Here is a 13,622-nt window from a genome sequence, read left to right as displayed (position 1 = left end):
GAATGAAACTGGACTACTTTCTTACACCTTAGATGAAAATAAATCTAAAATGGGTTAAAAATGTAAATGTGAGACGATGTGAGATAAAAATCCTAGGAGAGAACATAGGCAGTAACTTCTTTGACACTGTCCATAGCAAGTTCTAGATAGGTCTTCTGAGGCAAGGGAAACAAAAGCAAAAATAAACCATTGGAACTACATCAAAATATAAAGCTTCTGCACAATGAAGAAAACAATCAAAAAACTAAAACACAACCTATGGAATGGGAGAAGATATTTGCGAATGACATATCTGATAAAGGGTTAGTATACAAAATATATAAAGAACCTAACTCAATACCAGAACACAAATAATCCAATTAAAAAATGGGCAAAGGGATCTCTGAGTGGCTCAGCAGTTTGGCGCCTGCCTTCCGCCCAGGGTGTGATCCTGGAGTCCTGGGATCGAGTCCCACGTCAGGCTTCCTGAATGAAGCCTGCTTCTCCCTCAGCCTATGTCTCTGCCTCTCTCTCTCTCTCTCTCTCTCTGTGTGTCTCTCATGAATAAATAAATAAAATCTTAAAAAAAAAATGGGCAGATACGGATACACATTTTTCCAAAGAAGACATGCAGATCACCAAAGGATAGTCAAGAGACACATGACAAGATGTTCATCATCGCTTAATATCAAGGAAATGCAAATCAAAACCACAATGAGATACCACCTCACACCTGTCAAAATGGCTAAAATCGGGCAGCCCAGGTGGCTCAGCGGTTTAGCACCAGCTTCGGCCCAAGGCGTGATCCTGGAGACCTGGGATCAAGTCCCACGTCGGGCTTCCTGCATGGAGCCTGCTTCTCCCTCTGCCTGTGTCTCTGCCTCTCTCTCTGTTTCTCTCATGGATAAATAAATAAGATCTTTAAAAAAAAATGGCTAAAATCAACACAAGAAACAACAGGTGTTGGTGAGGATATGGAGAAAAAGGATCCATTGTGCACAGAGGGTGGGAATGCAAACTGGAATAGCTACTCTGGAAAACAGTATGGAGGTTCCTCAAAAAGTTAAAAATAAAACTACCATCTGGTCCAGCAGTCACAACACTGGGTATTTACCCAAAGAATACAAAAACACTAATTCAAAGGGATATGTGGACTCCTACGTTTATTGCAGCAGTATTTACAATACCTAAGATATGGAAGCAGCCCAAGTATCCATCAACTGACGAATGGATAAGAAGATGCGGGGGGTGTGTGTTATTCAGCCATAAAAAAGAATGAAATCTTGCGATTTATAGTGACATGAATGGAGCCAGAGGGTATCACGCCAAGTGAAATAAGTTTAGAGAAAGACAAATACCATATAATCTCACTTATACATGGAATTTAAGAAATAAAACAAATGAGCAAAGGGTGAAAAAAAGAGAGACAAATCAAGAAACAGAGGGGGAAAAAAAAGATGATTGAGAGGAATCTCAGATGGTTAAGTAGGGGGAGATAAAAAGAGAAGGTGGTACAACTTTGGTACAACTGAGAGTTGACAAATTCCATTTGGACCAGGAGAAATGGAGACATTCATAAACAGATGGCCAACAGGCAACCAGAAAGGTGGGTTCAGACACAAAGAAAGACCTTTGTGAGAAAATCCATACAGATATTCCTGGAAATCATAGGTATCACTAATATCAACATTTTCAAAATATTTTATACATATCACTATATTTTAAACACATCCAAATATGAATAAAGTAGAAAGGTAAATACATTTCAATCATTTACAAACTTCTCAAATTAAAAAATGAACTCTCTTAACACATGATCCAGAAAATGCTGATTATCAAGTGTCCCTGATTTGTCTATGAATTTGAATCATGACAGCAGTGAGTCCCTTGGAATCACATGCTGATAATGATGATGATGATAGCAATAAACTCTTACATAACACCTTAAGCATATTATCCTTCTCTGTAACTTTTCTCCTTTAAAATGTAATTGTAGGGCAGATTTTCAGGGCAATCACAAAGATACATGTGTGATCCAGCTTTAACCTTAACCTCAAATCTATTTAGTAAAGCTTTTGCTATTGGTTCTTGTCTACCTTGTAGCAATAAGCAAATCAATGCTATGAAGTTTTGCCAAATTCTTCTTGTTTTGCTCTCTAGCCAATCTCACTGACTTTTTTATGTTTTCTATCTACTCGTTTCATTTTTAACCAGCTAGACTTGGTACCATCTCTTCTTCCAATACTTTAAATATTCCCTCTGATCAAAACTGTCTATTATACAACAAAAGCCAGAGGAGACCTTCCTTCCTCCAAAACTCCTCGCTGAGTAAGAGATGCATTACTCATTCATTCAGGAAATGAGATGCTTGGATTAGTTGTCTATAATCCCTAAACAGGATCAGAGAGGCACTCCCATGGCCACACTGCCTAAATGAGTATCACAGGTATGCACAGACCAAGGTACAGGCACAGCTGGGTCAATCTTATCCTTTTATCCACTTTGATTTTCTTAAAACCACTCAAGAACCAAAATGGCTTTCTGAAAAGTTTACTTTAATGTTTTAATTTTACTTTTATTTAAACTTGCTTTATAGTCTGTCTCCCTGCCTCTACTCTGGCCGCAGCATACAAACGCAACCTTGTTAATTTCTGCAGAGCAAAAATTATGTCTTACAAACATAGTATGTAATGTCCCAACTACAAAGCGGTGGCTAAATAAATGCTTATAAAACAAACCATCAACTAAGAAGCCAATTAGTTCAGTAAGTCCAAATTTCCACTGAAAATCAGAACAATAAGCCCTCTTTGCTGTGCTGTGCCTAAGTGGGGAGGGGCTAGTAATCAGCTGGCTTCCAGAATTCCCTTAAGGATCCTTGGACCTGGAATGTTAGTATGTCAGCACATACTGGAAATAATGGGGAAAATGAAGACCAAAGACCGACTTGAACTTTACATTTCTTTGTTCTCATTACCCATTCCCTAAACCACAGGAGTATAAAACAAAAATGATCTTTTCATGTATTGGAATACTAACCTTTACTGACTCTATTCCCACACTGCAAAGAAGAGCTCCCATTCAGGTCAAGGTTGAATTTTACCATTTTTTTTCCACCATAAAAACCAATCTTGATAGTTTTTGAAAATGAAACCAATTTCCATTTCTTAAACTATAAGTCACTCAATTTCTACACTTAGCATCTAAAAATTACAAATTAACTACCTTCTAGAATGTAAATTCTAAAAAGAAAGAGGGCTTGCTTATCTTCCACAGCTGTATCCACAGTGCCTAACACATGTGGCTGACAATCAATAAATATTTGTTGAAGGGAAGAATAAACATATTTTTCAACTGACATAGAAAGGATCTGGCATATAAGCATCTGGGGGAACTCTGTAAAGGAGATAAAAGAACAATAACTAGCTGAAGTACCTCATTGCTTACTCTTAAAAGAGCATAGAAAATTGGGAAATTGAAATATGGAGCCTGCCTCTATCTTGTACTCTCAAACTTTTGCTATAGTCGCTGGTAAGGGCAGTTAGCAGATGCTCCATTCTTTACTTCTAGTGGGAAGCAGCTGTCCTCCAAGGCTGCAAGCAAAGAATACATAGGTATATCCTTCTAGTGTCTGTATCTATGCTGCGCAATATGGAAGCCACTAGCTCCACATGTCTATCAAGCACCTGAAGTGTGGCTAGTGTGAAATGAGATGGGCTGGAAATTTAAAATACAAATCTGACTCCTGAAGAGTAGGACAAAATCTGGATGCACACTATGCCATTGATAATTGTTTTTACATTAATTACATATTGAAATAATAGTTTAGATATACTGGGGTAAACAAAATATATTACTAAAATGAATTTCACCCATTTCTTTTTAGTTCTCTTAAAGTGACCTAGAAAATTGTTAAATACTTACGTGGCTCACATTCTATTTCTATTGGACAGTGATAAACCAGACTGACAGTAAAGTAAGAGAGCCTGTAAACCACTAGAAGGAATATTGGTGGAAACAAAGTAAGATCTGATTCCTATTTTTTCTATATATAATTGGAAAATGAGTTAGATTTTTTACCACATACCAATGTATAGTCTCCCTTAAAGGCTCACAACAGCACTGGGAGATAACACACTAGCCTTGATTTCTAGATAAGGAAACTGAGGCACAAAAAGGAGAAGACACTTTTACAAAGTTTTATAGAGCTGGTAAATGGAAGGGCAAAACCCTGACCCAAAGTCAGCCTGGCTTCCAAATGCATGCCCTTCCCCTTCCTCTCCTCCAGTTACTCAGAAAGAACTTTCTACGTGTTCTAGAAGCTTCAACGAGGATGCCAACCATCTTTCCCACCTTACCTAGCTGTGAACTTCTGTTTGACACTCTATACCCTTTACCCTTATTTCCCCCAGCCACTAAACCCACAGATCAAGAGAACTATGTGAAATGATGGTGGAAAAATTTGGAAAAATTACCAGAGTGACATCCATCCCATACACTGCTATCTCATGAAAAAGAATCACATTTTCCTAATTGGGCTTTTTTGCCTTTGCAATTCAAAAGCTCTCCATTGTACCTGTCGCCATTAGTATAACCTGCTACAAAGAAATTTACCTATGAGTTCACTGCTACCTGTGAGGTCACTAATTTGGGCATGTGTTATTTCACCTGTTGTGAATTAGCTTACTTAGTTTCTTAGCAGCCTCCAGAGCTTCATTTGCAGTATCTGCTACAAAGAATCTTTGAACTTTGACTCCATTGTCAGACATCAGTTTCTTGCTCTGGTATTCCTGCAGGTTCAGCCATCTTCGGGGGGTTAACTGAACTGCCTAGAGAAATTGAGAGAGACAGGTAAGAATACTTAAAAATAACAAGAAAAATAACAGTCAATATATGTAGCCAGTCTTACACCCTCAAATAATGATTAGCAACACAGGTATTTTTAAAAGGAGTAAAAGACTATATAAGTTCTTCAAGCTTAATTCTACACACCCAACAAATGAATGCAGGTTTAAAGAAATGGTAAGAACTGAACAGGGTATATTATCTAGTTAACAGGAATGCACCAATGTCAACTTCTTAGTTTTGACACTGAACTGAAACTATATAAGGTGTCAACATGAGGGCAAGAGGAGGAAGGGCACATGAGACTGTTGCACTTCTTTTGCAGTTCTCTATGAATCTAAGTATTTAAGAATAAAAAGTTATTTTTAAAGATGTTAAGAACTTTATTATATAGGATATGTCTCCCCCTATTCCCACCCCAAATAAAGTTCATAGCACTATTTTAGTGTGTGCACATCACTAATCATCATTGGGTATCTCAGAACAATTTTTTTAACCTTTTGAAGTTCAATGGGCCACAGATTAGCTCACTTCTTTACCATAGTTTTTAAGGGAATCTAGGCACAGTCATTATGTACTTAATGATATTCTCTTTCAGTCACAAATTTGAGGATTGTAACCTGAAACAATCATCATTAATTAAACTATTTCCTAAAAACTATACGTTCTGTATTAAAGTAACTTTCCTTAAGCATTATGTAGAAGTGGTTTTCCAATATGTACTATCAGTTTTTAATCTGTGCTGAAAAAAGTAATCAAAGAGCAGAACATGAACAAATAAACTGTTCTCATTTTATCCAGTAAGACCAACAGCATTCCCAATCAAATCTCTACACCCCATTTTTAAAAGGAAAAAAAAAGAAAAAAAATGAATATACCAAGTTTAAGCTCATTTCCAATCATGAGTCATGATGCAAAAAAAACACTACTTACAGTAGGTAAGATAACAATGCCCTTAATGCACAAACCAAAAAGTCAATCATGCAACTGATCACAAGATTGGTAGAGGAAAATCACCTGACACACTTCCTAGTGGCTTCTGTCTATTGGCCTTGATGGATGGCCAAGACAATATCACACAGATCATTAACAAGGTCCACAGGACTTTACAACATAGAACCATTAGGTTTCAGGACAACTGTGTCCTTAAAATGACCTTTTCTTCTGGAATCTCCAAGCTACAATGCATTCATGGACTTTTTCTGGACGAGAGACATTCTAAGAAGATTCCAGAACCTTACAATTAAACTTGATTTTACTCAAGGGCAGAGCGTATCTTCAACTTCTTTGTATCTTTAAGAAGAATGTAATGGTGTTTGGCATATGGCAGATACTCAAGAAATACAAGTTAGATGGTCAAATGAATAAACCCTGCCTTTTGTCCTTTTGTTCCTAACTACAGGTTAATTTTCATTTCCAGAAAGTGACTTTCTTTAAAAACAGAAAAGTAAAAGTACTTCAGACCTTAAAAAAAAATTTACACACACTAGTAAAAAAATTCAAATGTCGACATAATCAAGCTTAAAGAAATCTCTTTGTTCCAGCCTTCCAAATACTGGTAATGATATTTTAAATGTTGAAGTTGTCTACACTTCTTCTTCAGAAATGAATAATATTGAGACAAAATAAATTACCAGACAAGGTACGTTCACATCATACACTGTATGATTTATTAATTGTATACGATTTGTTAACCTTATTTCTGATTTTTTCTTACTTCTGAATTTTTAAGTCTTGATGAAACATTTGTAAATGGAAAAAAACACAAAATTTCACACATGACCATACTCATTGACTTAACAGTCTTAACACATCACACAACGGACCAAGAAAATTCAAATTTAAGGCATTTAGTAAAAGCTCCCTAATGAAAGAAAAGATTAAACGTTAGATATATACTATATTCTGGGAACACTTTTAAAAGATAGATGGGGAAGGATCAATAAATTAAGTCTATGTTGACACATCAACTTAAAGCCATTAAAGGAAGAAGAAAAAAAGAAATACAGTTTGAAAAGAGCATGTGAGAGACTAAAAACAGTGTGGTCTGGTCAATTCCTTTTCATTAGAACACTCACCGTATTAATTTTGGATATGTTAATGCAATCTGCTGCAAACTAATTGCAATTGATCCACAGGCCAGTTTCATAGACATATAATACATATTGACTGTTTCTGCATTGACTCAGATGAAAGCCTGCTTAAAGTCTGTTGCTCTTAAACTGAAAACCAACACAGTGAACATAGTTCCAAGCCACTGCAAATACCCAAGCTATCACTTCACAAAGTGATCATCTTACAGAACGATTGCCTACCTTTGTCAAACCTAAACTCAGAAGAGCAGGGTCCTTGACGGGTATAAAGCTCCAACTCAACTGCATTTACTAAGAATCTGTGGAACATCCACAGAGGAAAAAAGTGAAGTCTACCTCTGCGTTTTCAGGGGGAAGGAAAAAAAAGAAGAAAAATGTACTAAGTAAGTGGATGGTGTAATGTATGCTGGAAATATTATCAACTGCTGAATAATAAAAACAATAATAAGAATAGTTTTTCCTCCTATCATGGCACATTGGCCATGTGCTAGGCATGATAATACGCATTTATACTAATTGTGAAAAGTGAAGTATTCTTTTTCTCCACAGCTGTCACTAATGCAAACCAACATATACTGCTGATCCTCCTCCTTCCAGGTACTTCCTTGCCTTAGATGAAGTTACGGGTGGCTGTGTAACTAGTTCTGATCAATAACTCATGAATATATATGATGTGTAACTCATCTGGACCAACATTTGATTGTCAACCATTTTCCCCCTAAGTTCTCTCTCTCTTGACATGGGGAATGGAATATTTACCTTGGTACTTATCTACCAGCCAGGAGTCAGTGAAGACAGACACATGAATGTGTAATGAATGTGTAATGAAAAACACTCACAATGAATGTGTAATGAAAAACAAACCTTTGTGGATTTCCTGCCACTGAAATTCTGGAGAATACTTGTTACTGTGGCAGAACCTAGCCTATCTGTAGAATCCTAAGAAAACCATCTTACAAATCAGGAAATTCAGGCTGACAGTTAAGTCAATGGCCAAAGATTACAGACAGCTGTCAAGCAGCAAAACTTCTCTAATCCACAATATGGAGCCACTGAGTAATACTGTTGGTTCCCTGTGTTTATATTCTGGTCCCACATTCCCAGGGGCCCCTTGATGATAAAAACTGAGACTGGGATAAGTGAGATTGTGTTCTTCTCTTCAAAAGGCCAAGTCTGCCAGGAATGGAATTCTCACAAAACACTGTCATAGTGCTTGTTAGGAAAAATGTAACTGCTTCAGGCTTTGGGAGGGAGGTTGGGAGAACTATGAGTAGAGGCACACACTAGAATGACAGAAGTATTTGAATTCGTATGCAGAGCTACCTGTTAAAATCTTAGACTAATATCTTCCTGTGGAATCCATGTACTCCAGAATATAAACAATGGAAAGGAGTTTAAGGACCACTTGACCCAGTACCTTTCAATTGTTTCTACCAATTATTTGCCTGTTTGCCTTCCAGTCAGTCCCCAAGCTCTTTGCCAACTAGCTTCTTCCTAAATCTGAGACCCCGCTCAGAGACTATAGAGTGAGAAGAAGACATCAGGCTTTGTCTTCATCTTTCTGAGTCGGTCATCAACTCCAGCAGTACTGCCACTCTTCTGACATTTCAGATCCCCCAAGAAAGCCCTTCCTAATTTCAGCTCCCACCATCTGTCCCACCATGACTCCTGCACCCATTGGCTGGCCCCAGACACTGATAACACCATCTCCTTCCACCCCTCAGGCTCATAGAGGATTCCACTATTGCCAATCTCTAGGTTGCCTTCCCAGCCCCTCTTTCCCTGCCAAGGGTTCTAGAAACTTTGTCAGTAATTGTCTCCCCCTGTTAAATCTACTAAACTACCCAGTGCTCCACATGGCCCCTTCAAGGTAGGGGAGTAAAAAGGCAATGGCAGTGGCCCACTCACGAAGGTGACTCTGGGACCCTACTCAGGCAATCATGTTTCATATACTGGGGTTCCAAAGTATGGAAGGGTTAGCGGAATCCAACCTCTTCATTTTACAGTCAGGAAACTTGAGACCTAAAGACAGGAAGCAACCTGCCTAGGGATCCTCTAGTGAGCCAAAGGCAGGAAGATGACTAGACTAACCCCAATTATCTGTCCTCCTTTCATACAGATTTTGGCAAAGGGACCATATTAGGAATAGCATCATGTTTTCAAAACAGCTGGGGTGGGTGGGCACCTGGGGTTAGTTCCATCTGGACTTTCCTGTTAACCTTCCCATGGCTCCCTTCTCTTCCATGTTTCATTGCCAGAGCAAGCTTGGAAGGGAAGTGGAAAACACAACTTAAAAGAAGAGCACAGCATAAAGATTTAAGGGCCTGTGGGAACAAGGGAGCAGAGGCAGAAGAAAAAGAATGAAAAATGAGGGGAAAGACAAAGAGAACCAAGAGATAAAAAGACAATGACTAATCAGGCAAAAATTCACAAGAAAACTCAAAGCACAAAATTAGACAGCTATATGGAAAAAAAATGACACGACCGAAAAATCTTCCTTCGCCCCATGGTTTTAAAATTAGAGGTGTAGAGACTACTGAAATAGCAACACAGGAGAAAAAAAATCAATAAAGGGAGTAGAGAAAATGTCTTTGAGCTGGGTACCCCCCAAAGGGAGACTCGGCGAGTCGCATCTGCCCACTGGCTCTTCGCACTCCCTCTGTCTTTCTGCATGCAGCCTGATGTTCCACAGCAACACTTCACTCAGGAAGGCAGCAGAGTTGAGCCTTAGGAAGAGCTGAAAACCCACTAGTAATCAGGAAAATAGAAATTAAAACAAAAATGAAGGTTTGACGATGTCACTGGTGAAAGCATGGTGAAATGTGCTTCCCCATATTCTACTCACACAAAGACAACACCAGTACAATAACCTTCAAAACCAATTTGATGGCATTTATGAAAAGTACAACAGCTACCTCCTCTGAACTGGAAAGTTTCCTTTGGGTGCCTACCCTAGTGAAACATATACTAGGGATATATATCAGGATCTTCTGTAAAATGTTGTATATAATAAAGGATAAAGTGGAAGGTAATCTAAATGCCTACTAAATAGGATATGGGCTGAATAAATCACAATATATCCAAACAACATGGAGCACTCAAAATATCTGTGGTAACACAATAGCACCCAGTACCCTTGTGATCCCCTACATCCTCAGTTTTTTTGCAGCTAGGGTACCAAAACTTTTAAGCGACCACAGACAATTCTCCAGGACTCTCTTCCTTGGGTGCAAGGTGCTGAAGCCATGTGTGGAGACAGTGCAGTCACAAGGTTGGAGCAGCGTGGATTACTGACTTACTGTACAGACTGCTGCCTTGGCCCTGGAACCATAAGACCCACATTTGCATGAATGAGAAATAAACCTTTGATGTGTTTACCAATGATCTTGGGAATAACTTGTAATCGCCTCATTGACTAGCCTAGACTGATAAGTATGAACATCCTAACATTGATTATTCTCCAAGGCACATAACAACCAGTTTCTTTCAATATTTAAAGTAGAATAACATTTGTATTTCTGACACATGTATCTATACACAAAGCAACATTCTCTTTCTGTTAAGAACAGATGTAGGTAGAAGTAATGTATAGGGAAAAGTCCAGATGAAGTTCACCAACTTAACGCCAGTAAACTGGAGGAGAGCAGACCAGAAAGATGGTAATCAAAGGGAGGTTTACCCTAATCTATAATTTTTTAAACACTTCTTATAGAAAAAATTCATTTATTATTTGTGTAATAAATGAAAATCAATCTACTTAGAGACAACACTGAGAGGAAGTAGTCAAACCTAGGCTTTAACCCAATTGCACAGCCTTGAGCATCTATTAACTTGTCTGGGAAATGAAGGGCTTGTACCCTTACTTCAGTGTAGCGGAATTCTCCAAATGCGGTGTGAAATCCGGGGGGTGGGGGGGGGACAAAGACTTGCATTCTCTGTTACACAGAACGACCACCCCTAACATAAACTCCTGCTGTGAGATAGGAAGAGGCTCTTAAACCTCATTTCAGGCTCTCAACAGCAATGACGACAGTGGAATACAAACAAGGAATTAGCTGTAAACTCAGAGGAAAATATATTCCCCTTTCGTTGCAAGCATGGCGAGGAAGGCAGATGCTCAGTGGGCTGTGGCAGGCCAAAAGTTGGTATGTGTTTGTTATATTTTAGATTTTGCCAATGTTGTTCTGTATGTAAATTAGCACCCATAAATCTACCTTAGTCACGTTACCTAGGAAATAGTAGGCTTCAAATAAACGTGTTGGTGCACATGAAAAGACAGATATAACTCAATGTGTCTCAATATGGGTGTCGCAAAATAAAAGACCTGCTTGCTTAAAACAGGCTCTAATGAAGAAGCCACTTCACTGTCACCCTATATAAGAGGTTCAGTGGAATCCTGTTTATAAGAGGAAAATTATAATAATGGCAGCAATAATACTAATAAAAATAATAGTACTGTTTAACCCTTGATGTGATTATATCCACTCCTCCTTCAGAAAGGCAACATGCTAAAAAAAAAAACAAGGAAAAGCAACATTGTAATAGAAGCCTAAGCCTATGGAAAAGAAGAAAATAATGTCACAAGTGGAAGAAAGCACAGGAAACCAGGTACCAACACTTTGTTACATTTTACTACATGTTCAGGCTAAAGTGTGGGGCCTTCATTTGGAAGGAGTCACCTTTGGAAATAGAGCATTCCCTTCTTTCCAGAACTGGAATGATTCTGACCCTTCTCCATTTAGGTTACCCCTACTTTACATAGTGTAAGGAAATGAATTAACTAATTATTTAGTGCCCTGTGGCTGAGTTCTTATGCTCTAGCAGGTGTACAGAGAGACTATGATCACTTACAAAATGGAGGAAATTAACAGGCTCATCCTCATAGGTTGTTCTGAGGATTAAATGAATTATTATGTGCAAATCAACTAGAATAGTGCCTAATATAAGTACTCAAAAGAATGCTCTGCTATTGTTATTTAATGCAGAAACACAAAGGAGGAGAGAAAGTATAACTTGGAGACACTGAACGCAGAAACACAAAGGAAGACAGAAAGCATAACTTGGAGACACTGAACAATCCCTAAAATAAAAATAGTAGGTGATCCCATAAATGATAAAGAAGTGCCCACAGCATCCTGCGGTTCCTTTTAAATGCATCTGGGGAAGTATTTTTAAGCTCTAATAATGGAATCTCTACACATAAATCACTCAACAGTCAAAGAAAGAGAAAGGACGGTAATTTACAAAAGGAAGTACCAGACAAAGCTCACATTTGTTAAGCAAATTAAAATGTGCATTTTTGCTAAATACATTTACTTTCCATCTCATTTGAGCCAGTGTACTCCCACCTCACAGATGAGCAAATGTGAGGGTCAGAGAGATTAAGTAACTTGTCTAAGGCTACTCAGCAGGGCAAGTAAGTCAGTATTTGAATCCAAGTCTAAAAAAACCCATGAGGTTTCTATCATTTCAAATGATTATTTATTTGTCAGTCTGTGAATACAAATCAATAAAAAGGACCTGGAATGACCACAGACAAAAACCATACTGCCATTCCTGACCTAAAAATAGTTTTCCATGTGAAAAGAGGAAAGACAAAGCAGCAGGCAAACTGAGAACACTAAGAGGTGGGGTGGTACCTGAACAAATGCTGTAGATAGGGATGTGCGGCTTCCCGAGAGCAGGGGGCTAGAGAAGCAAAGTCAAGTTTACTGATGAAGAGGAATAAAGGCTAGGGTCTTTGTAACAGATCAGACAAGGATCAGATGAGGAGCCTAAGGCCACTTTTGTTCTTCTGGCATGGTCTCTTGCAGCACTACCCCTCTCTGACTAAGGACCCCACAGTGAAGAGGGGGGATCATCTGTAAAGGAAAAGAAAAAACACCTAACAACCTATCCTACCAGGAAAGAAAAGGAAGTTCAACTTTCAGAATATCCAGAAATTGGACCATAGCATTTATTTTTAAGATTAATGCTTTGCAGGGTACGCTGACAAAATCTTTATTTTTAAACCAAACTGAATCCTAGCTAATACATAGCAGTGCCATGAAGTTATAGAAACTCTACTATACACTTAACAAGCACTACTTCATTTAATTCTCACAACAACCCTACAAGGAAGAAACTAACAGAAGTCCATTTTACAGATGGGCAAAAGTAAGGCTCAGAGAAGATAAGTGTTGCTAAGACTAACAGAGATGGTTAATTGAGGGCCATTCTTCAAATGCTGGTGTGCCTGACTCCACAGTCTACTCTTTAGTGAGACAATGATGGTGAATTCCTCCATTGCCCCCAGTCCACAAGTGGGTCCTGAGCAATGACTGGGGTAGGAGGAGAAAGAGAAGGTGGTGTACAGATTTTGCTGCAGGAAGGTACAGAGCTGTCCTGAATATGAGGCCGGAGGGATAAATGGGAAGCTCTGAATGAGAGAAAGGTTCCTGGATGGGTCTCACTAAGTCAAAAGAATTAAGATTCTCAAAGATACCGCCTTGTTCTTTTTATCCTAGGTTCAGCAGAAAAGCAGCATGTTTTTTTTTTAAGGAGCAAAGAATGTAAAACTCTTTGTAGTAAGGACAAATGCCCAAAGGAGACCTCATTCCATAACTCTGTACTGCTGCCCTGCCAGCAGCAAGAAAGAAGGGGAGGGAAAAAAAATACAACCTTGATAAACATTAGCATATTAACACAACAGCAGAAACAAATGTATAA

At 38.5% G+C, this 13,622-nt stretch overlaps 1 protein-coding gene across 1 annotated transcript in view; it reads right to left on the bottom strand.

Annotated features, from left to right (window-relative positions):
- The window catches only part of SUCLG2 (succinate-CoA ligase GDP-forming subunit beta), a 252,262-nt gene that overhangs the window by 194,352 nt on the left and 44,288 nt on the right, over window positions 1-13,622 (bottom strand). The window contains exon 2 of the mRNA XM_072720499.1: window positions 4,664-4,805. Coding sequence (XP_072576600.1) covers window positions 4,664-4,805 — 142 coding nt within the window. The remainder of the gene's footprint in view (window positions 1-4,663; window positions 4,806-13,622) is intronic.

This window comes from Vulpes vulpes, chromosome 9, assembly GCF_048418805.1.
Source record: "Vulpes vulpes isolate BD-2025 chromosome 9, VulVul3, whole genome shotgun sequence".
NCBI classification, from domain to species: Eukaryota; Metazoa; Chordata; class Mammalia; order Carnivora; family Canidae; genus Vulpes; species Vulpes vulpes.
This window is presented reverse-complemented; position numbering and strand designations above follow the sequence as displayed.